This window comes from Eublepharis macularius, chromosome 2 (genome assembly GCF_028583425.1).
Source record: "Eublepharis macularius isolate TG4126 chromosome 2, MPM_Emac_v1.0, whole genome shotgun sequence".
NCBI classification, from domain to species: domain Eukaryota; kingdom Metazoa; phylum Chordata; class Lepidosauria; order Squamata; family Eublepharidae; genus Eublepharis; species Eublepharis macularius.
In genome coordinates, this window is record NC_072791.1 from 119,187,855 (window position 1) to 119,209,798 (window position 21,944).

Here is a 21,944-nt window from a genome sequence, read left to right on the forward strand (position 1 = left end):
TTTGTGTTGTAATGCATTTCAATGGACTCAATGTAGTTCCCAAAAGAGATCTCTAACAAAGGTGATCAAGCGGGCCCTGTAAGAGAAGCCCACAAAATAGATTTTTTGCTTACAATAAGAAAAACAAAGACTGTTGTTATTTATTCTCACACTTATTTAAAAAATTAAAATTTAAAATTTAAATTAAACAAAAATTAAATTAAATGTAAAAAGTTTCAAGTTTTGTGCTTTTCATTTTTCCTACATTTCTTTTGTTTCAAATGGTTCCAATTCATATAGATCAAAATACTTTAAGTGGCAGAAAGTAATAAATGACTTCATACGGAAAGGGAAGAAACCAAGGATAAGATTTAAAGTATTACAGGATGACAAAAAAGAGGACTGGCAGTACTGAATATCAAACTTTATCGCCTTGTGGCGGCACTGGTTTGGGTAACAGATTGGATTATACATCCAAGTACAAGACACATTAAATTGGAGATAATGGACACTAAAGAAGGCATTCATAATTATTTGTGGCTTAAGAAATCACTGAAATCATTCAAACGCAGGACGGGATCCATATACTAAGAGGTAGGCTACTTAAAACATAGTTTCAATGCAGAAATAGACTGAGCCCACCAATCTCGCCACTGATGTTGCCAGTAAATGCCCATTGTGATGCTGCCACCAACAATAGAATTGATCAATTCAGCTATGAATCTATGATTGATAAGCAAGGAGATGTGAAAACTTGGCAAGAAATCCAAACTCAAAAAAAAAAATACTCCATGGTTGATGTATCACCAAACATTATCAAGGTTGAAAGATCAAACATTTAAAGAAGGCAGTAGGCTAAGAGAAAAAACAGAATTTGAATCACTAATAAGTGGAGATCTGAAGCATCTATTAGGGAAAATTCATTAAAAAATTATTGCAACACCACACAGAAATAAAATGTTAATAATTTGTATGTAAAAATAGATGAAAAACTTTGGAAAAACAATCTTGATGAATCAGTGAGTAGATCTATGGACCAAAGATATTAAATTTACAGATTGCCAGTTGTTAAGAGAGAACTGGTACAAAATGTTCTTTAGATGGAATACTTCTCCCAAAGACATTGTGAGAATTAGTAAGGATTATAATGGACAGTGTTGGAAATGTCAATGCACGGATCCAAAATTCTATCATATCTGGTGGACCTGCATGAAAATATTGCTTAAAGATATATGAAGAGATGCAGAAGATCTTTAAGTTTAGGTTTGAGCTAAACCCTAAAAATATGCTATTAAAACATTTTACTAAATAATGTTACGAAAGAACAGGGAGACCTCTTCCAGTACATGGTAACAGCAGCAACAGTGCTATATGTAGCAAAATGGGAAATAGATCTGACACGTGAGAGTGGATAGACAAGATCTACGAATATGTATCAATTAACTTCTTATGTGCACAATAGACCAATAATTGAATTTTAGGAAAAATGGAAAGATTTCTTTGATTACTTAGGTTAAAACTAAGGTAAATTGGAGTAATTTGATACAAGATAAAAAGAAAATACAGGAGAAATGATTAATTAAACATTGTTGCTACTAAAGGTTGGGTATAACAACTAAGGAGAGGGAATGAGAGCTATCATATAATTTAGTTGTGTTACATATTCTGAATGTGTATTTCTATTAGCTGAATCTAATTTTATATGTAGTGCTTGTATAAGTTTCTATGTACTTTCTATTGTTATATTTTTCTTTTTAAATAAAATCTTTTTAAAAACCCAGATTGCTTGTATTTGACTAATCAGGATTGTGAACATATTTAAATGGGCACCTTTAGAAATTTATTTCCATTAAATCATGGAAATCAATTTGTATAGGATTTTTAATAATTAAAAAATCCAGGCATAGCGCTAGGAAGGATATGTCTATGGTCAGCTCGGAATTGGATTATTGCAATAGTTAGTAAAATAGTAACCCTTTGCAGCTACCCATATGATCAAGCTGCTAGACCAAATGTAAAACTAATGTTACTATAACACTTTTATTAGATTAAAGTATGTTTTAAAATGTAGAACACAACAATTTAATGCAATAGGCATCTGGACTTCACCGAATTCCCATTCTGTGGAAAACAGACTTCTAGGCAGAGTTTCCTGTGGGAGTAGTCAACTATCACAAACTATATACCATAATTTCCCTCAGATGTTTCCTTAGTGTATTTTTCATTTGTAAGCACATTTTTAAAAATAACACTAAAACTTTGTTATTATATTTGGATAGTGTTGGGGGTACCCCTGACTAGGAGCACAGCTGGTTATTCCACTAGGTGGCAGTGTTCCAGCCATGGTGGAAACTACATTGGCTATTTGGCTGAGCACCAACAAAATGGTCATGGCTCAGCAGAGGGACAGGGATTAGGAAGGCAATTATGAAGTTAAAATAAGGGAGAAAGGGGTTGAATTAGGGAAGTATGAGGCTGGAGCTACAATCTAATCAGCACTCCAGCTCTTGAGGGAAGGCCCACCCTCCTGTGAGAGCCAAGAATCTTTGGGTGAACCTGTCTTATCTTTAGCCTGGCCTTTAAATGGCAGGGAGAGGCCAATGAGGACAGACTGGTTTGGGTTCTAGGCAGTGCAGACAAATGGCAGGGAGAGGCCAATGAGGACAGATTGGTCTGGGTCCAGGCAGTGCAGACATCAGCTTGAGTAAAGAAAGAGAATAGGAGTGTATCTTGAGCCCCTCTCCTCTTTCCACAGCTGAGGCATTAAAAACAGCAGGTAATTAGTGCGCTGTACAAGGCACTGGATTGGTGGAAGGAAGCCTAAATGCAGAGCCTGACAGCTTAGCAGAAAATAATATAAATTATACCAGTAAATATAGATTGTAGAATGTTCAAGGATGCATTCCTGGGCTGTTTTTTGCCTTTCCCTCACCACCTGGTTAAGTGATGGATCAGATGGAGACTTAATAACCAGCCTAAAGCTACCCAGTGTGCCAATCAAGGCTTTGAACCCAAATACTCCTAACCATAGGCTTTGATTTCAGTTGCTGAATGATATTTTACTGATGTGCTAACCATATGTTACACACCAGTGCATTCAATAAAACTCACACTGTCAATTCTAATAAACAAGATTGTTTCACATATAGAAATAAGGGGTTGTTCCTATCCATATAAAAAAATTGGTTCTTAGAGGTCTTAACAGGCCAGTACATTCAGAAATGCCAACAGGATTTTCTGAGCTGCCTTTGCTATTTATATTGTGTAATGATCAATTAATTTGGCAACAAATTCAGGCGTACACTGCGACCATCTGTACATTGGCTGACGCTGCTGCTCTTCCAAATCTGCTGGCTGTTTGTAAATTTAGGAGTAGCCTGAAGCTCCCCTTACCTCTAAAGTAAATGTATGGACAGAATTCTGTTGAACAGAAACTCCTTGCAAATTCTGTTTTCATTAGCCCAAACTAGAGGCAACCTATAGCATGTGAATAAAAAAGGAGAGCAAGGTGTCAGCAGGTGAGTAGGTGATTAAGTTGCCTCCAGGACACACTGAACTAGCTGTTTCCACCTGATCATGGGTTTGCCATCTGTTTGCTGTCGTGTTTTAAAGTGGAAGAATATACAAATAATTGAAGAAGGGGTGGTGGCTTATTTCTCCATTTTCGAAACAGGTAATTGAAAACTTCAAACACTGAACAAGATAGTTTCCACAGATCAAAGAATTGCATTGAGGCCTCTGACAGCTTTACTCTTATCAGTATGGTTATACTGTTCTTTTTTCCATGCTACCTTTTAAATGAATAGTTTGATTCCACTGCATATCCTGTTTTCTCCTCTTAAAAAAAAGTTCCAGGAACTTCTCAGTTTGTTCTAAATTGAATCATGTATTTTGTTCAGCTTGTGTGTGTAGTATATCTGTCCTCTTTATCTTATATTCAACACCTAAATGTAGCAGGAAAGTTACCAATTGTAAATGAGTAATTCATACATTAATTCTTAGTATTTAAAAATTAACTGTAGTGTTAGTACAGTACTTCTATATTATTTTTAAATTGTCAAACTTGTATTATTGATGGCTGCCTTTCATAGAAAGGTGGCATATAAAAATATTGACAAACCAAGCTCTGCTAACTTACCTGTAACTGTAGAATGCTATCAGAAAATTAACAAGTCTGCATTCAGTTGACTCTTCTAGCAGCAGAAAATGGAACTGGGAACAAAACAGGGTTGTCAGAGCAAAAATCATATGCCCAGAGGTGCAGTGCAGAGTGTGTGGATCTCTTTACTGGCTTAAAAAAACCAAAAAAAAAAATGCAGATGAGGACTTCTAGGAAGTCCCACTTTCTTTTAACACTACATTTTTACAAGTAAATTTTAATGTTTTCCCAGGACCCCAAGAAAACCACTTTCAAGTAATACTTGGAGAATGTACATACAAGGGTCTTTGTTCGATGGACTGCTTCACTTAGATTGAAGCATAGAAAGAAAGATAGCAGTCCTAAAACAAGATTTGCACTTGGTATTAAGAGGAGCTTCTGGGCTCTAACTTTTTTTATTGCCAACAACCTGCAGCTTCCAGAAAAAAAATCTTCCATTTTGTGTTGGGTAGTTTGTTTTATGACTAGTTCTGAATTGTTTATTGGTTTTACATTTTTATCAATGTTTTTATAGGCTACTGCTTCTTTTTCTGTAGTTTTATAGGCTATTGGTTTTATTTATGTTGACTGGGTTTTATTTAGTATATCTTTATCATGCCCTTCCTCTAAGGAACTCAGGGGGGCATAGATTGTTCTCCTCTCCACAGCTGTGTCTTCAGAACAACTATGAAGTGGGTTAGACTAAGAAAGAGTGACTGCCCAATAGGGTTGCCAGATTCCTTACCCTCCTGGTGGGAGGGGGGTACTCAGCACTCACCTTTAGTAAGTCTTTTTGCACATACTCCTGGTGCCAATGTGATGACTTCACTTCCAGGAGTGATGTTGTTGTGCATGCCACGGGAGTGCTCCTTTGTTTTGCACTGGGAAGATTCTTAAAGAATTGGCCCATTTAGGGCCCAAATCGGCCTGGATTGAAGCGCAGGAGCACTCCTGCAGCCTGTGTGATGACGTTACTCTTGGAAGTGATGTCATTGCTCTGGGAGTGTGCTCCAGGAGACCCGTTCCTGTGCCTTTTCTCCCTGCCAGCCAGGTGAGTGGTAGCAGGAGTCAGAGGCTGGAAGCAAGGATGCCTTGCCCCAACCCTAATGCCCAAGATCAACCTGCAAGTTCCAGAACAGGGCAGGGATTTGAACTTAGGTCTTCTAGATCCTAGTCTGACACTCTAAGTACAGCACCACACTGGATATTTAGTGTTTTTTTATTTCTTTCCTATTACTTTATAGTATTGTATATGATTTCTATTGTATGATTATTGTGTTATTGTATTGATATGATTTTTCTCTGTGAAATGCTTTGTACAAAATGTTTTGGAAGAGCTGTGTTCAGCTTTCTTAAACAATCTTCCATCTTTTCCACCAATGATTATTCAAGTTAAAAATGTATACATGAAGAGTCTCACTTGGTCTATACAAGTGCACTGACCATGGGAGAAAGTTGACCCATTTAACGTTTGATTGTAGGTATATAGCCAAAGGACTTGTCTATGTTTATAAACGTCATTTTGTATGGAGAATCACTGAGTATCCTTCCCATCCTGCAGAACACCCCAAAGATACTCCCATTGAACATGCCACAACAGGGAAAACTAACACTTTTTTTAAAAAAAAGGAATTGTGTAAGCATGTGGCAGATGTGTTATTTAAACACACCTATGATGGTACAAGTAAACTTGTGTTTTGGAATGCATATTACTATTTATGTAAGTAGTGATGTCCCATGTTTTAGATTAAAGAATTGTAAGATTATGATAGAATGAGGGTCAGTCTGATTAAGCTGGTCTTCAGATACCAGCATCACCATTTGTCCATGTACTTAGGTCTTATTGGTAGACATAATTTAGGGGAAAGTGTCTTGCCAGGGTGAGTTGCCTCCTCCCATAAAGAAACAAGATAACCTGGACAGGTGTGTTTTAATAGTTGATTTGGAAGTTACTTCATTGTTGATGTTTAGCAGTGTGTTCCATTAGGGAGGCTGGGAAGATTAAGCCTCTTTATACTGAAAAAGAAAACAGAATAAATCAGAAAAAAGAAAGGGAGGAGAAAGAGCAGGGACTGAAGAATAAAATGGAGTGTTGGAGCACTCCTGGGGGCAGCTGGGAGGGCCCTGGAGAGCTCCTCTGCTTCACAGCGGCCCAATTTAGGCCCCAAATGGGCTGATTCCGCTCCAAACAGGCCAAAATTGGCCTGCTGCAGAGCGCGGGAGTGCACAGCTCTGCCCAAGAGCGTGATCCCTCTGCCTTTTCCCTCCACTGGCTAGGTAAGCAGTGGTGGAGGGTGGAGGGTGGGAGTGGGGGATCCCCCACCTCCAGGGTAGGACTAGTAACCCTACTCCTAAGTCTGTGCTATGTCTTTGCCAGAATCCTGCAAAGCAGCACTACTCTCAGAACCCTGCTCTGGATCCAGTTTGGGATTGCGTGCTGGCAACCTGGCAGTTCACCTCCTTTGCTGTATCTTAGCCCTGGCCTTCTGCCAATTCCTCTCTTGGAGTGGGAGTATGACCAGAGAGGCTATGGGTCCATGTTTGTGCCCTGCCTAGTGGAGGCCTAGTGGTTGTCTCAGAGGCAAGTGGCAAGGTCTCCCTTGCAGGTTCTGGCAGGGTAGCCTCTGGCACTGCTGGAGCATGGCCTCTGCAGCATCGATCCCTCCCTGATCCTGCTGTTCCTTCTGGTCCCCTGGCCTTGGCTCCTCAGCTCTTCTTCTGAGCCCTCCAAGTCAGAGTCACTGGGCTGATCAGAGGTAGTCATAGCACAAATTCCCTGTCTGGGTCATTTCTCTTTAACCAAACCTATTTATTAAAGTACAGAGATAGGCTAGGGGGATGATAGTTAAAGGATAAAAAGAGGGGGAGATTGTGTAGCTATAAAGGCACTGTTTATTACTGAGAGGTATTTTCATGCCCTGCCCAAGCTAACCCGATCTTGCCTGTTAAACAGGGTCAGCTCTGGTTAGTACTTAGATAGGAGACTACCAAGGAAGTCCAGGGTCTCTACTCAGAGGCAGCAATGTCAAACCCCCTCTGTTTTTTTCTTGCCTTGAAAACCCTATGGGGTTGCTGTGTTGGCTGAGACTTGGCAGCACTTTGCACACACATTTTTCATGTCCACTCTGTGAATCATATTGACAGGGCTATGCCATAGGTGGTCCCTCATGGCAAATGTTTGAATGGAAGCATGACTTCCTGTGTGTTGGATGATGTGCTGGGATTGGTTTCTTCTAATGGATGTAACTGGCTGGATGTAACCTAAAATAAAATGTTATTGATCAATACTTTATCAAATATTTCTAACTTATTTTAAATAATGATTTTGCTAGATGGAGGCAGAAGAAGATGGTTCTAAACAGTTAACAGGAGTTAATTTTGATCAGCTGCCTTCCAACTACCACAATGAATCTTATTTGGATACAACAATTGGAAATAAAACTGTACATGCTTACCAAGAAATCAACAAGGTAGGAACTACCTTTTGCATGTTATATGTGTATGAGATAAATTAGATTTTTAATGCCTTTTATATAAACTTGTTGTCAAAATTGAGTTTGGAAGCTTAAGCTAGTAAAATGTGCTACCCATGTCCTGACAGCATTGAAATCTAGTCTAGCTTATTGACTATAAAGCGTAACTAGGAGAAGATCATCTTCGGATCAAACTCTTTGGCAACTAATTATCCTTGCTTCAGATATCTTTCAGGATGTGTAGTGGCGGAACCTTGGGGGTGGAGGCTTCTTCAGTGGCACCAGAGTGAGGCAACACTTAACTCAGGAAAAACCCCAAGCTACATTTCCATGTACTTTAGGTTGAAAATTAAGTCTTAGGTATTTTTAGGCTTCAAGCATAATTTCTCTTCGCCCTGTAGAAACTTTAAGAGTAATTCAGCAGTGGAATTGGCTGCCTAGGGAAGTGGTGGGTTCCCTCTAATTGGCAGTCTTCAAGGCGCAGCTGGACGAATACATGCTGGGGATGCTTTAGGTTGTTCTTGGATTGGACAGGGGGGTTGGACTAGATGGTCTATAAGACCCCTTCCAACTCTATGATTCTATGCAATACACTTCAATCCTATTCCATGCATATGATATCATGAAGGAGAAAAATCTTTCATTTCCCAAGTGGTAATAAATGATGATGGACTTGCAGCTTATCCAGACCCCTGATAGTATACCCTTTTTCTTTCTGTGCTTCAGTCTTAGGTGTTATGTGACTTGTTGGCATCTAGAAAGCCCATGCTTTTGCTGTTTAATAGTTATTTTTGTTATTTAGTAGGAAGGAACTGTGTATAGAACGGTTAAGATGAAATGTACAAACTGTATTAGTCTTTCAGTTCACATTGAACTCTGTAAAATTAAAACTTCTATAAAAACTACAGCCTTAGATTGCCATGGGTTTTTAAAAAAACATTTAATTGTTTGTTAATATTTTGAATCTTTCTGTTGCTTCTCTGTGGGTGAAGAACTTTGGCATGTCTTTGCATATTGGATGAGTTGTGCGTATTTAAAAATATTCATACCCTTCAGTGCTTCCATATGAAATCTTCCTTGTCTGACGAGAGATCTTTTTCAAAGCAACAACAAAGTGCTATTTCTGTTCCTGAATGATTTTTTAAAAATTAAGCAAGAGGTTTTAAAACCTTGATGTAACATACTGTATTTCTTTATACTATTAGGCAACTGATAATAAAACTGGATCTGCTAGCTATTCTGAAACTCTTATTACATCAATACAAGGAGGAGAGAATAAGAGGAATCATGTAAGTAGCCTCCTTTTGGAAAGTGCAGTAAGCACTGGTAACTGCAAAGTTGTCAGCTGTAGTCATACTAGACATAGCGTATCTCTTGTTCATAATATGCTCGTTAAAAGTGTGCATTGTCTTGCAATCCCATTAGCTGCAATGGTTCACATTATGAACTTCCTGTACTACAATATACTTTATGCTGAAGGCACTGTTCAGACCAGGGCTTTTTTTCTGGGAAAAGAGGTGGTGGAACTCTCTGTTATCAAATGTGACGCTGCTTCCCGGAACCCAGCACAATGCATTACGACAAGATAAATGTTAGTAAGCTTGGAAAATTACACTATTATGAGAAAGGGTTTTTTTCCTTTCTCCTTCTGAGGCGGAGGACATCTTGGGTGATTCCCACTGTCCAATCAGGGAGGCAGGAACTAATTTTCTTCCTCTTCCTGTCTAGCGTGTGGGACACCTTCTCTCTTCAGTTCTGTTCCTGCCTCCAGGGAGAGCAATTCTTCAGCAGATTAGCTCTGCTGCCCTTTTTTTCCTCTCTATCTCTTATTTACCTTTCTTCTTCCTCAAACCATCCTTTACCTTACTCCTTAGTCCTTCTCCTCCTATTTCCTCTTCTTTTACTCCTCTTGCTAAAGAAAGAAAAGAAGAGGACGATATGGTCTTTAGAGAGTCATTGGACTCTGAGGAAAGCTTCATGGAGGAAAGTATGGGCTGTTCCCACGGAGCTGTCCTACTGGCGGTGGAAACAAGCCCAGCTGGCACATCTTAGGCTGTTGGTTCCCCGGCGAGGAAATGGCCTTGGAAGAGACGCAGGCCTCTAAACAGCCCCATCTTTCTCAGAGGGAGCTTGTTAAAACAGTGCGCCTCAGCCAGCCAGCTGAGAACAGCGCCACCTGGCAGAGCTCAATTTTGGTGGGAAACATCAATGTGACGAGTGATTTCCTGCCTAATCTCAAAGATGTGCTTGCCAATCTCCCGGTGGGAGAGACATGGCAGAAACATAATCCAGACACCCAGAGCTCCAGCCGACAAACCCAGGAGGGCCACGTAAGTGTTCCTCCAAGTGTGTTAATTTTTTAAAAACCCAAAACAAAAACACTGTACTCACTACCTTTCCTTGAGTTGTTGCAAGTACCTGTGATTGAAACTCCAGTGGCTACACTTCAGTTATCTGGGCTTCGGTCAGAGAATGGGCAAGTATCAGTCAGAGACCACTTAGACAAGAGGAGAGAGGCCATGCTAACAAGAACTCACAAGGCCGTGGCCGTGGCTATTAAGGCTACAGCTGTTACCTCAACTGCATCCAGAGTGTCAGGAGTATGGAACAGAAAGCTGATACAACTCCTCCCGTACAACAATAGCTGCTCCCATTGAAGGGGCAAACAGAAATGTAAAGGCCAGTACGATGTATTGTCGAAGGCTTTCACGGCCGGAGAACGATGGTTGTTGTGGGTTTTCCGGGCTGTATTGCCGTGGTCTTGGCATTGCAGTTCCTGACGTTTCGCCAGCAGCTGTGGCTGGCATCTTCAGAGGTGTAGCACCAAAAGGTCTTTTGGTGCTACACCTCTGAAGATGCCAGCCACAGCTGCTGGCGAAACGTCAGGAACTGCAATGCCAAGACCACGGCAATACAGCCCGGAAAACCCACAACAACCATCTAAAGGCCAGTACCTTCAAGACTGACACTATCCTGGATACATTTACCTTTTCTTTCAGGATTATGGTCTCGACAGTGTAACAAGTTGACACCCTTGACTAAGAGCATGGCCAGAAGATTCACACTCTAAAAATATCATCCTGGCTTACCCCTTTCAGAGAGACAGGCTATTTGGGGATGCCCTGGGAAAGATCTGGGTTGAGACCTAGGACAAAAAACTGTGTTGCCAAAAACACTCAAACAATCTGAGAGGTGATCCATTGGCTCTCAGCCTTTTTATTCACAACACACTCTACTAAGGTCCAGACATGATTCCAAATGGCCATCCTGGGGTTAATCTAGGCAGCTCTTTAATAAGGGGGGGGGTCCTTTCAAGACCCCACTTGTAGTATAATGGTTAAGTAACTGTTGCAGTACTCTGTGGGTTCAAATCTCACTGCTGCCATGAACTTGCCACATGGCCTTGGGTACACCAGTCCTCTCAGTCCCAGCTCCCCAGCTGTATTGTGGGGATAACACTTACCTTGTCCCAAGATCAAACAGACAGTTCACCACACGTGGAAAGAGATCCAGTCTTAATACTCAGATCTCTAAGACAGGGCTTGCTAGCTGTCCCTGTGAGAGGCCAACTACTCTTTACCATCAAGCCTGGGTTGACACGCAGGCAGACCTTAGAAATAGTCTCACAAGGCTATTCCATTCAATTCAAAAGCTACCCACCAGAAAGTTTTTTGTCATCTCTCCCCTATGCAAAATCTTAACCCAAAAGGTAATCCAACACCTTCTGGACATTCAAACAGTGGAGCATGTTCCCCACAATGAAAGAGGATGGGGGCATCTACTCAATCTTGTTCACAGTCCTTAAAAAGAATAATTTAATTTAATTTATTATATTTATATTCCGCCCACCCCGCTTTCGCAGGCTCAGGGAATAGGGACTGGAGGGCATTATTAGACCTCAAGTTTTTTGAACAAGTTTATCAGATTGCATCACTTCTGAACTGAGACTCTGGACTTAAGTCGCAGTGATCAATTACTCAGAAGAACACATGACATTTACAGATCTCACAGCAACATACCTCCGTGTACCAATTCTGACAACCCATCAACAATACCTAAGATTTGATGTTAAAAAAAATCAATTGGCATTTCTGAGCCATCCCCTTTTGGCCTGTCCACCATGGCAAGAGTATTCACAAAACTCCTGATCAACCCCATCATATGTCTCAGAGACAGGGGTATTCATGTTCACTTGTACCCAGACGATCTCCTGATCAGTTCAAGCTCAAAAGAAAATCTCACCACAACACTCAATTCACCATTCAGTTCCTACAAGCTTGAACACCTGGGTCTGAACACAGTCACCAAAAAGGCTTTATCTGTCTCTCAACAAAGAAAAGGTCAGGAAGACCAAACAGCTGGCTGAGACTGTCATCAGAATGCAAAATCACTTCTCACCACACTACTGAAACTGATGGGTTTGCTAGTGGCCAACAACTATGCAATACCTTTGGGGTTGTCTATAGGCAAGACCACTTTAGACCTTTCTCAGATCTCATTAACAGCAGATCATGGAGAAGACAGATCTTCCCTTTCAGGTACCACTTCAGATCAAAACCAATCTGAGCCAAGGTCACCAACCCAATGCAAAACAAAAGATTCATGACCCCTCGAGAACAACAAATATTTACAGATGTAAGAATCACAGGTTAGGCATGTCTTCCTATCAATGTCTTAGAAATGTGAGCAACTTGTCTGGCCCTATTCCAATTCAGAGACCTGTATGGACAAGGTTGCGGACAAAACATATACAAACAAGCAGGGGGGAATCCAAGACCTTGAGGCGGCACAAGAAGGCAGCAAGGATACTTACCTGGGAGGAAGGTCACCTAGCCTTAATCAGAACTGAACACATCAAAGGCATATCCAATGTCCAGGCAGACAGGCTGAGGGGACAACAGGGGAATAGTCCCTTAAGAAAGATATCATCCAGTGGATAACATTGCAGTTCGCAACACCTCATGGACCTGTTTGCGTCCCAACACATCCATCAGCTACCAGGGTACATGACAAGGTTTGTTCCACCCACAAGCAGATGCCCCGACATTGCAGTGACCATTAGGCCTCCTCTATGTATTACTAACTTTACCAGTAACAGACCATGCCGTTCCACCCTCCAACAGATGGTGATATCCCCACCTCTCATCTTACCGACCTCTCCGGTCAAGTTACAGCAGGGAACGATTTGGCCCTCTCATTTAGACTTACTACTGCTTAACCGTGTGGAAATAGAAAGGAACGCCTTCCTAAGATGGGGATATTCCTGAGAGGTGGCCAACACTCTCCTAACATTCGGAAAACAGTTCATGCTCAGAATTTACAACTCCTATTGGAAAGCCCTCACTCAGTGGGCATTTTACCCAGCCCTGGACAAACATCCATTTGAACTGGTCAAGGAGGTTCCCCTGAGAAGGCTGAGAATGAAGACCATCTTCCTCATTATGTTCGTGTCTGCCAGAAGAATTAGGTAGACCTGAACTCTGTATCTTTCACAATGGTAAGGTGATACCTTGTACTGTCTTCCATAAGTGTATTCCAAATTCCATAGGTTGCAAGATATAAGGCTAGCATATTTCTACCTGTACCCTAAAGAGCCTAGGGAGAGGCTCTGACACAACCTAGAGGTCAGAAGGATGCTCAAGGCCTATCTGATCCGAACAGTGTGAATCAGAAAGTCAGACTTATGGTTCTTAAATATATCTCCCCTCAATTTGGGGAAGAAAATACCTTCAGCAGCTGTAGGTGCCAATAGCAAAACATACACCATCGAAACTCCTAAAACTCTCTTCATAGAGGTTCTTGCTGAATACCAGTTCAGTCTTTGAGGAGTGCTACTACCAATGCAGCATTACACAGGAACACTTCTATAGAAGAGGTCTGCAAGGCAGCAACAAGGTTGTCAGTCTTGACCTTAGTAAGATGCTACAAATCAGATCTATATGATTCAGTGGACACTGACTGTAGTAGAAAAGTACTGCAGCGCATGACCTTGGATGAAGACCCCATCCCACCCAGAAACTGGAAACTGCTTTGGGAGCACCCAAGATGTCCTCCGCCTCAGAGGGAGAACGGACCTTTGGACACTTACCGTGAAGGGTCCTTCTCCTCTGAGGAAAGGAGGACATCTTGCCCTGCCCGGATCTTCGTCTTCCTTTACTCTGCTGCCTCATTCTTCTACCTCCTCCGGGTTATGCTTTATTTACAGTACATGTTAATGCAACAGGTGTTTTTTCTCTCAGTATTGACAGTTGCTGAATGATAAACTCAATGTTACTGCATTGTGGAGTCACCTGAACTGAAGAGAGAGGGTGTCCCACACGCTATACAGGAAGAGGAAGAAAATTAGTTCCTGCCTCCCTGATTGGACAGTGGGAATCCTCCTTTCCTCAGAGGAGAAGGACCCTTCACGGTAAGTGTCCAAAGGTCCATTCTGTATCCTCTACAAAAAGTGAAATCTTCTATTCCCTTTCCCAAACATTTCATTTCTTTGGAATCATATTTTAAAATATGCAAGAAGAAGGGGGGCTCTAAAAATCCAAAACCTATCTCACACATCTAAATTCTAACAGATTCCCTCTGCCAGCGTAGAAAAAAAATCCAAAATTCTTTCTCAAAATTCCACAGAGTCTGAAATTCCTAATCTAATGAATATTAAATTTTCAGGGAGGGTTTTGCTTTATTGGAGCAATTCAAAGTTAGATACTCAACTTTAGCTGCATTAGATTTATACTTAGTTTAAAATGGTTTTTTTTGTTGTCTGCCAACTCTACCTTACCAATGGCTAAGCCATTGTGACATTGTGAAATGCTCATAAATATTCCAGAGTCCCAGACAAACAATATTCATAAAAATTTCCTTAACATCCACATGTCTGCTGCAATTTCAGTGATGTCAATCAGCTGAGGATGGGGAGAACCATTTGAGTTACAGCTATTAAGACATAAGAACACCTATATGCTGATGAATATATTGATGAAAGCCTTCTGTGACTTGGACACAGCTATCCATTCCTAGCATAAAACTGGAATAACCATAACTGATATTTTAACTAATACAATTAACCATAACTGATATATTTAACTAACACAGAACCAATCTGCATTCAAAAGCCGTGGGAACCATAACAATGTCAACATCAGTCAACAAAAGAATGAAAGCAACACACACACAGCCCCACCCACTCACTCCCCCAATGAAAAGAAAGCAGAATGAACTCAAAGCAGCACACACACACAGACACACACACACAGCCCCACCCACTCACTCCCCCAATGAAAATAAAACAGAATGAACTCAAAGCAGCACACACATACACAGAAACCCCTGAATGAAGTGAAAACAGAATGCAGCTTAGCTTCATCTCTCTCTCACTCAAGATAGCAGAATGAACTCAAAGCAGTTTTGCCTCCTCTGCACATTCCGCAGGGCCAAAGGAGGAAGGAATCACGTGGGCAGATTCTAGAGCTGCCGGAACAGCATTCCGGAGCGTTCCCCCTAAGAAAAAGCCCTGGTTCAGACATCGGTTCCTTCAGTAATGTTGACTATAACTGCAAGCCAGCATTTCAGATGATTCCTTTTTTTAAGCAATAGAAAATGTTTAACATGTTGAAAAGTTTATAATGAGTAGAACATGTTACAAACTCTCTCTTTTTTTAAAAAGAATTTTTATTGGATGGGTTTACAAACATAAATATAAAAATCATTATCATTATCCACCCCATTACATTTCCCCCCATCCTTCCCCCCCCCTTTTCTGGTGACTCCCCGCAGTTTACCATACCCAACTTAATCTAAAAAGTATATTATAGCAATTCTTAAAATTTATAATATATACCTATATTATACATACTAATCAAATCTCTTTACTTATCTTAACTATCTACACTACCTATATTACTTATCTTAGTTAAAAATACAAAGATTATATAAGTAATAATAAGTACATATACTATCTAAAACAAAACTACATATATATGTATAACATACTATTCCTTACGTACCAATTAACTATATTGTCTATATTTCACATATACTCCCTATAACCTTATTACTCATACTTATACTCCCCTGTAAATATACTATAGTAATCCATTAAAATACAGTAAAATATACCCCTTTTTGAGCTTAAGTAAGTTTCTATCTCCCGTAATTCTCCAAAGACCACAATTTCATGTCCCACTTTTTCTCCACATATTTCTTGAAATTTTCCCAGCTTAATGTATAGTCCAATTCTTCTTGTTCTTTCAATTTCCTTGTTAGTTTGTCCATTTCTGCCATACTCAAAACTTTCAAAATCCAATCTTCCATAGATGGTATCTCCTGAGTCTTCCACATCTGTGCATAACACATTCTGGCCGCCGTAATCATATAAAACACGATAACTCTGTCCATTTTATCAAAATCTTCTAGGTTCATACATAATAACAGCAGTTCCGGGGTTTTATTTATATTCCTTTGTAAAATATCTGACATAACTTTAACTATATTCCCCCAGAATTGCTTAGCCTTATCACAAGTCCACCACATATGATAGAATGAACCTTCATGCTGTTTACATTTCCAACATCTATCAGACATCTGACTATTACCATTGGCCAACTTCTTCGGTGTTAAATACCATCTATACAACATTTTGTATACATTTTCACGCACAGTGGTACATGCTGAAATCTTAACTACATTTTTCCATACCTTTTCCCAAGCTTCCATTGAAATTTCCTTGTTACAATTTATTGCCCATTTGACCATCTGAACTTTAACAACTTCCTCCTCTGTAAACCATTTCAGCAATATCTTATATATTTTAGAAATTATTTTCTTCCCCCCCTGAAGCAAACAGTTCTCAAACTCAGAATTTTGTACTCTAAAACCATTTTTCCTTTTGTCCTTCTCATATAAGTCTTTTATCTGCATATATTGAAACCATCCATATTGGAATGGCAATTCATCATTACCTTTAAGCAAATAATTGTCCTGCTTTATCTCAAGAATTTCTTTATATGTCAACCAGTTTTCCCCTGCATATTCTGTTCTTGGGTTTACTACTTCCGCAGGGATAATCCACATTGGTATAGACTCCTCCATGTATTTCTTGTATTTGTTCCATACAACAAACAAACTTCTTCTTACATAATGGTGTAAAAACATAGAGTCTGCTTTCACTTTGTCATACCATAGATATGCATGCCATCCAAATAATTTATTGTATCCTTCCAGTGCTAATAGCTTCAAATGCTTCAGTGACAACCATTCCCTTAACCAGTCCAAACATACCGCATCATGGTATAATTTAAAATTTGGTAATTGCAAGCCTCCTCTTTCTTTTGCATTGTACAATACTTTCATTTTAACTCTGGGTTTCTTTCCAGCCCAAACAAAGTTTAACATCGTTCTCTGCCACTTTTCGAATTGTTTACTATCTTTAACAATAGGTATTGTCTGTAGTAGAAACATCATTCTTGGAAGAACATTCATCTTGATTACTGCAATACGACCTAACCATGACAAGTTCATTTTATTCCATCTAATCATATCTTTATCTATTTGTTGCCATAACTTGTCATAGTTATTCTTATATAAGTCAATATTTTTCACTGTCACTTCCACTCCCAAGTATTTAATTTTGTTCACTACTTCACATTCCACCTTATCCATCAACTCCTTTTGTTGTTGTTTGGTCATATTTTTACACAGTATTTTGGACTTCACCTTATTTATTACAAATCCCGCTAAATCTCCAAAGTCTTTCATTTTCTTCATCAATTTAGGCATGCACTCTATTGGATCCTCCACTATCACCATTATGTCATCAGCAAAAGCTCTCACTTTATATTCAAATCCTTTTGTCCTCAGTACTCTTATTGAATTATCTTCTCTTATTTGCCTAAGTAAGATCTCCAGTACCATTACAAACAGAAGTGGGGAAAGCGGACACCCTTGTCTTGTTCCTTTTCTTATTTCCAGCTTTTTTGTTACATCCGAGTTAACAATTATATTTGCAGATTGGTTTTTATATATTGTCTTTATTGCTTGCATAAATTTCTCTCCCAACTGCATCTTCTCCATTGTTGCAAACATAAAATCCCAGTTCAAATTGTCAAACGCTTTCTCCGCATCCACAAAGAAAAAACCAACCTGCTTCCCTGGATTTTTGTCATAATACTCAATGGCATTCAACAACACTCGTAGGTTATCTTTTATTTGCCTTTCCGGTAAAAAGCCAGCTTGGTCTTCATCTATGAATTCCACTAGCCACACGCCTTGAGTCTTTCCGCTAATATCTTTGCATATATTTTATAGTCATTATTAGTTAGAGATATTGGTCTGTAGTTCCTAACATTACTTAAGTCTAATGTCTCCTTCGGTATCAGTGTAATATTAGCCTCATTCCATATATCTGGCATCTCAGCCCCTTCCAATATCTCATTCATCACTTTTTGCATCAGTTGTTTCAAATCCTCCGCCATCACTTTATAAAATTTTGCTGTAATTCCATCTGGTCCCGGAGCTTTACCAACTGTAGTAGCTTGTATTGCTTGTAAAACTTCCATTATTGTTATCTCAGCACTAAGCTTCTCTCTCAACTTCTCCGGCACCTTTGGCAAATCAATCCTGTCAAAGTAAACTCTTATCTTTTCATAGTCCACTATTTTTTTCTGATATAACTTGGCATAGTATTTATAGAATGCTCTCTCAATTGATCCTTGATCATATAATTCCTTCCCCTCTTCTATAATTCTACTTATTGTTCTTTTCTCTCTCTTTTTTCTTTAATTGCCACGCCAAATATCTCCCTGGTTTATTAGCTCCTTCAAATGATTTTTGCTTCATTTTCTTCAACTCCCACTCCACTTCTTTATTTTCCATAGCCCTAATTTGTTCTTGCAATAACTTTATTTCATACAACAATTTCTTTTTACCTGGCCTCTTTTTCAGTTGTTGTTCTACTTGAATAATTTTCCCCTGAATCTCTTTTAATTTCGCTTCTTTTTTCCTCTTCTCTCTGCCATTTAAGTCCATCAACACACCTCTAATTACAGCTTTATATGTGTCCCAGACCATGTGCATTGGCACCTCTTTATCCACGTTACACTGAATAAAAAACTTCGTTTCTTTTCTCAGCACCTCAACGCATTCTGGGTCACTCAAAAGATCTTCATTAATTCTCCATCTCCGTTTCTTATGTTTCATTCCAAATCTCCACATCACAGGATTATGATCCGAGCTAACTTTCGGTAGTATGTCAGTCTCTTTTGTAAACACTACCAGTTCTTTAGATGCCCAGATCATATCTATTCTAGAAAAAGATTGGTGACTAGTTGAAAAAAAAGTATACTGCTTGACTTTAGAATTATATTTTCTCCAAACATCTTCTAAATTTTCTTGTTCCTGAATTTCAAAGAAGGACTTTGGTAATTTCCCCGTCCTTACTTTACTTGTTGATGAACTTTTATCCAATTGCAAATCTGACACTCCATTAAAATCTCCAGCTATAATTAACTGGTCATAAGTCCATTGCTCCATTTGTTCTCGTAGATCTTTAAAGAATATATCCTTGGAGCCATTTGGCACATATAGTCCAAGTACCAAAGTTTTTTTTGCATTACATGAAAATTCCACAGCCAGGTATCTTCCATTTTTATCTGACACTATTAATTTGGGTTGCAATTCTTCTTTTATATATATAACAATTCCCCTCTTTTTTTGCTTTCTTGCCGAAACAGATTGCTTTCCTAACTTTTTGTTAATTAAATATTTAACATCTTGATCCCTGATACGAGTCTCTTGTAAACAAATCAAATTACTTCTTTGTTTAGATAACCAATGTAACACAGCTTTTCGTTTAGAGGGTGAATTAAGTCCATTAACAATCCATGAAATTAATTTGTACTCCATAATTATAATCTAGATGAGCTAGGAAAGTCTTTTCCATTCTCCATCAGAAAGACATCCATTGCATATTTCGATTTAATCACTTGTCTCCCTGATTGAAATTCAAAAGTCACTCCTTCCGGTAGCTCCCATCTATATCTAATTTCCGCTGCCCTCAGCTTTTGAGTTAAATCTCTATACTTTTTCCGATCCTGGAGTACTTTACGTGGTACTTCTTTCATGATTCGAATCTGTGTTCCGGCTATTTCCAGTGGAGTTTCAAAGTGTCTTCTAATAATTTCTTCCTTCATTCTCCTTGTGGTCAATTGGACAATAATATCTCTTGGTAAGTTCTTTTGTTCTGCATATTTTGAATTGACTCTATACACGATATCCAAATGGGTCATCATTTCCTCCTCTGTTTGCCCCCAAAATTTTGCCAGTATTTCAGCTACTTGTTTAAGAGCAGATCCATCCATTTTTTCTGGAACTGCCCTCATACGAATCTGTCTGTCCATTGCTTTGCATTCCATCATCACAATTCTTTCGCCCATACTCACAGTCTCATTCTGTATAGCCTCTGCTTTTTTCTCCCCATCCTGCACCATCTGTTGCGTTTCATGCACCTTTTGTTGGGTATTCTGTAAGTCTGTTTTTATTGCCTCCATCTCTTTTTTAACTTCCGTAATTTCCAATTTAATCGCTTCTTTCATTTCCATCATTAAATTTTGCTGTAATTGTTGTATCATTTCCAGAATTTCTTTATTTCCCTCTGTTATTTTCTTATCCAAGTTCTCAATGGCAACCTGCCAGTCCTTTTCTTTTTTGGAGGTCATCGGACTTTCTTTTGGTCCCCACGAATCAGCTCTCTTTCTTAACTCCGTCTTCTTCTTAATTCAAATCTCTATTTTTATATATCAAAATTTTTAAGTGTTTGCCCTCAATTAAAATGTCGATTGAGGCTTCCCTTACCCTTAAAATGTCGGGCGATGTTTCTCTATGATTTAAAATGTCGGGCGATCTTTCTCTATGGTAATGCTGTCACACCGATGATCTTCCCTTATTTTCAATGGTGAATCCTTTACTTCCGTTTCCTTTCCCTTACTTTCAATGGTGGGTACTTCACTTCCTCTTCCAGCTTTGTTTTTCTTTCGGGTCCTCCTGATCTTCCTGACCTCCCTTGCCGCTCTTTCCCTCTATCTCCTCTCCGTCTATTGTCCTCCACTTCCTGTCACGCGGCACACCTTTCAATTCCCACGATCCGCCCACCGCGTCGCTATCTCCCCAACCGCAGGTATGCAAAACAATATTCTTCTTAGCTCTTTTTAACTTTTTCTCACTCTCCAAACTCCAATTAAATTACTCAGTCTTTTAATATACTTTTTCAGCTTGGTAACTCAGTCTTTAGTTCTTTTAAAATTTCAGTCTTTATTCAGTAAAACGGTCCGTTGGGGGAGATAGTAATCTTAACACAAACTTCTTGGGATGTACTCACTGCTTCAAACGTCCAAATCTGTTCAATTCTGTTCCCGAGGCTTGGGGAACAAAGAGCCTATGTCAATTTAATGACTCCCAAAGCTGCTGCAGAGATTTTGGCCGCCCTTCTCCAAGGAGGATCTCAAGGCTTTGGAGTAAAGCCCTTAATTCAGAGCCTCCCACCCGCCGAGACCCTTCACTTTCAGGGCTAAAAGCGTTCCTGCCGGATTTCTAGCTAAAATCTGGGGTCTGGGGGCGATCTGAGAGCCCTACCAGCCCAAAAAACAGCACCTCGGATGATCCGGAGCTCTGAATCACGTCGGTCTCACCATTACCCCAACCGGAAGTCCGAACATGTTACAAACTCTCTTTATTAAACATGAATGGTATTAATATATATTATGTGGAATACTTCTCCAGTATGTTCACTGCAGATGCATCTAATGGCCTCTGCTTCTTTGTAGTAATCGGCGTTGCCATCTATTTAAACACTGGTTATAGAAGAGAAGTTTTTTTAAAAAACTAAAGCACAGTAAACACAGTTAGTAAGCTTTGTAAATATTGTTGTTTTAAATAAGGTAGTTGAAATCAAGCTTTACTGTTAGCTTAGCATTGTGAAAGTGTATACTTCACACTACAATCTTGATGACAGTTCAAATGATGTCCTTCAGGCCTCCAAATAAAAATATCTGTTTCAGGACCCTAGAACAGGAATTGGGCTTTTTGCCAGTACTGACACTGAAGTCCAGTTCTTGGAAGGTGCTGCATTGTTGAGAGACGCCATTTACATACTCAGACTAACTTTTCCTTTCTCAGATTTCAACTGAGATTGGTAGCCTCTAACAGAGATGACAGGCTTTCATCCAAAAGTTTTGCGTCAGTTCACGGATCAAGTTCATACCCAGGATAAATGGTGCATGTCTAGTTATATGTGCCTTGCTCTTTCTCAGGTTCCTGGTTTGACTAGCATTAAATATATGTAACTAAATGAGAAAGCATTATACATG

The 21,944-nt window shown here is 39.5% G+C and overlaps 1 protein-coding gene across 2 annotated transcripts in view; it reads left to right on the plus strand.

The window, feature by feature from the left end:
• DKK3 (dickkopf WNT signaling pathway inhibitor 3) overlaps positions 1 to 21,944 on the plus strand; it is a 62,399-nt gene that overhangs the window by 9,922 nt on the left and 30,533 nt on the right. For both annotated transcript variants that reach the window (XM_054972991.1, XM_054972990.1), the window contains 2 exons: positions 7,450 to 7,587; positions 8,796 to 8,879. In XM_054972991.1, the coding sequence (XP_054828966.1) occupies positions 7,450 to 7,587; positions 8,796 to 8,879 (222 nt within the window). The remainder of the gene's footprint in view (positions 1 to 7,449; positions 7,588 to 8,795; positions 8,880 to 21,944) is intronic.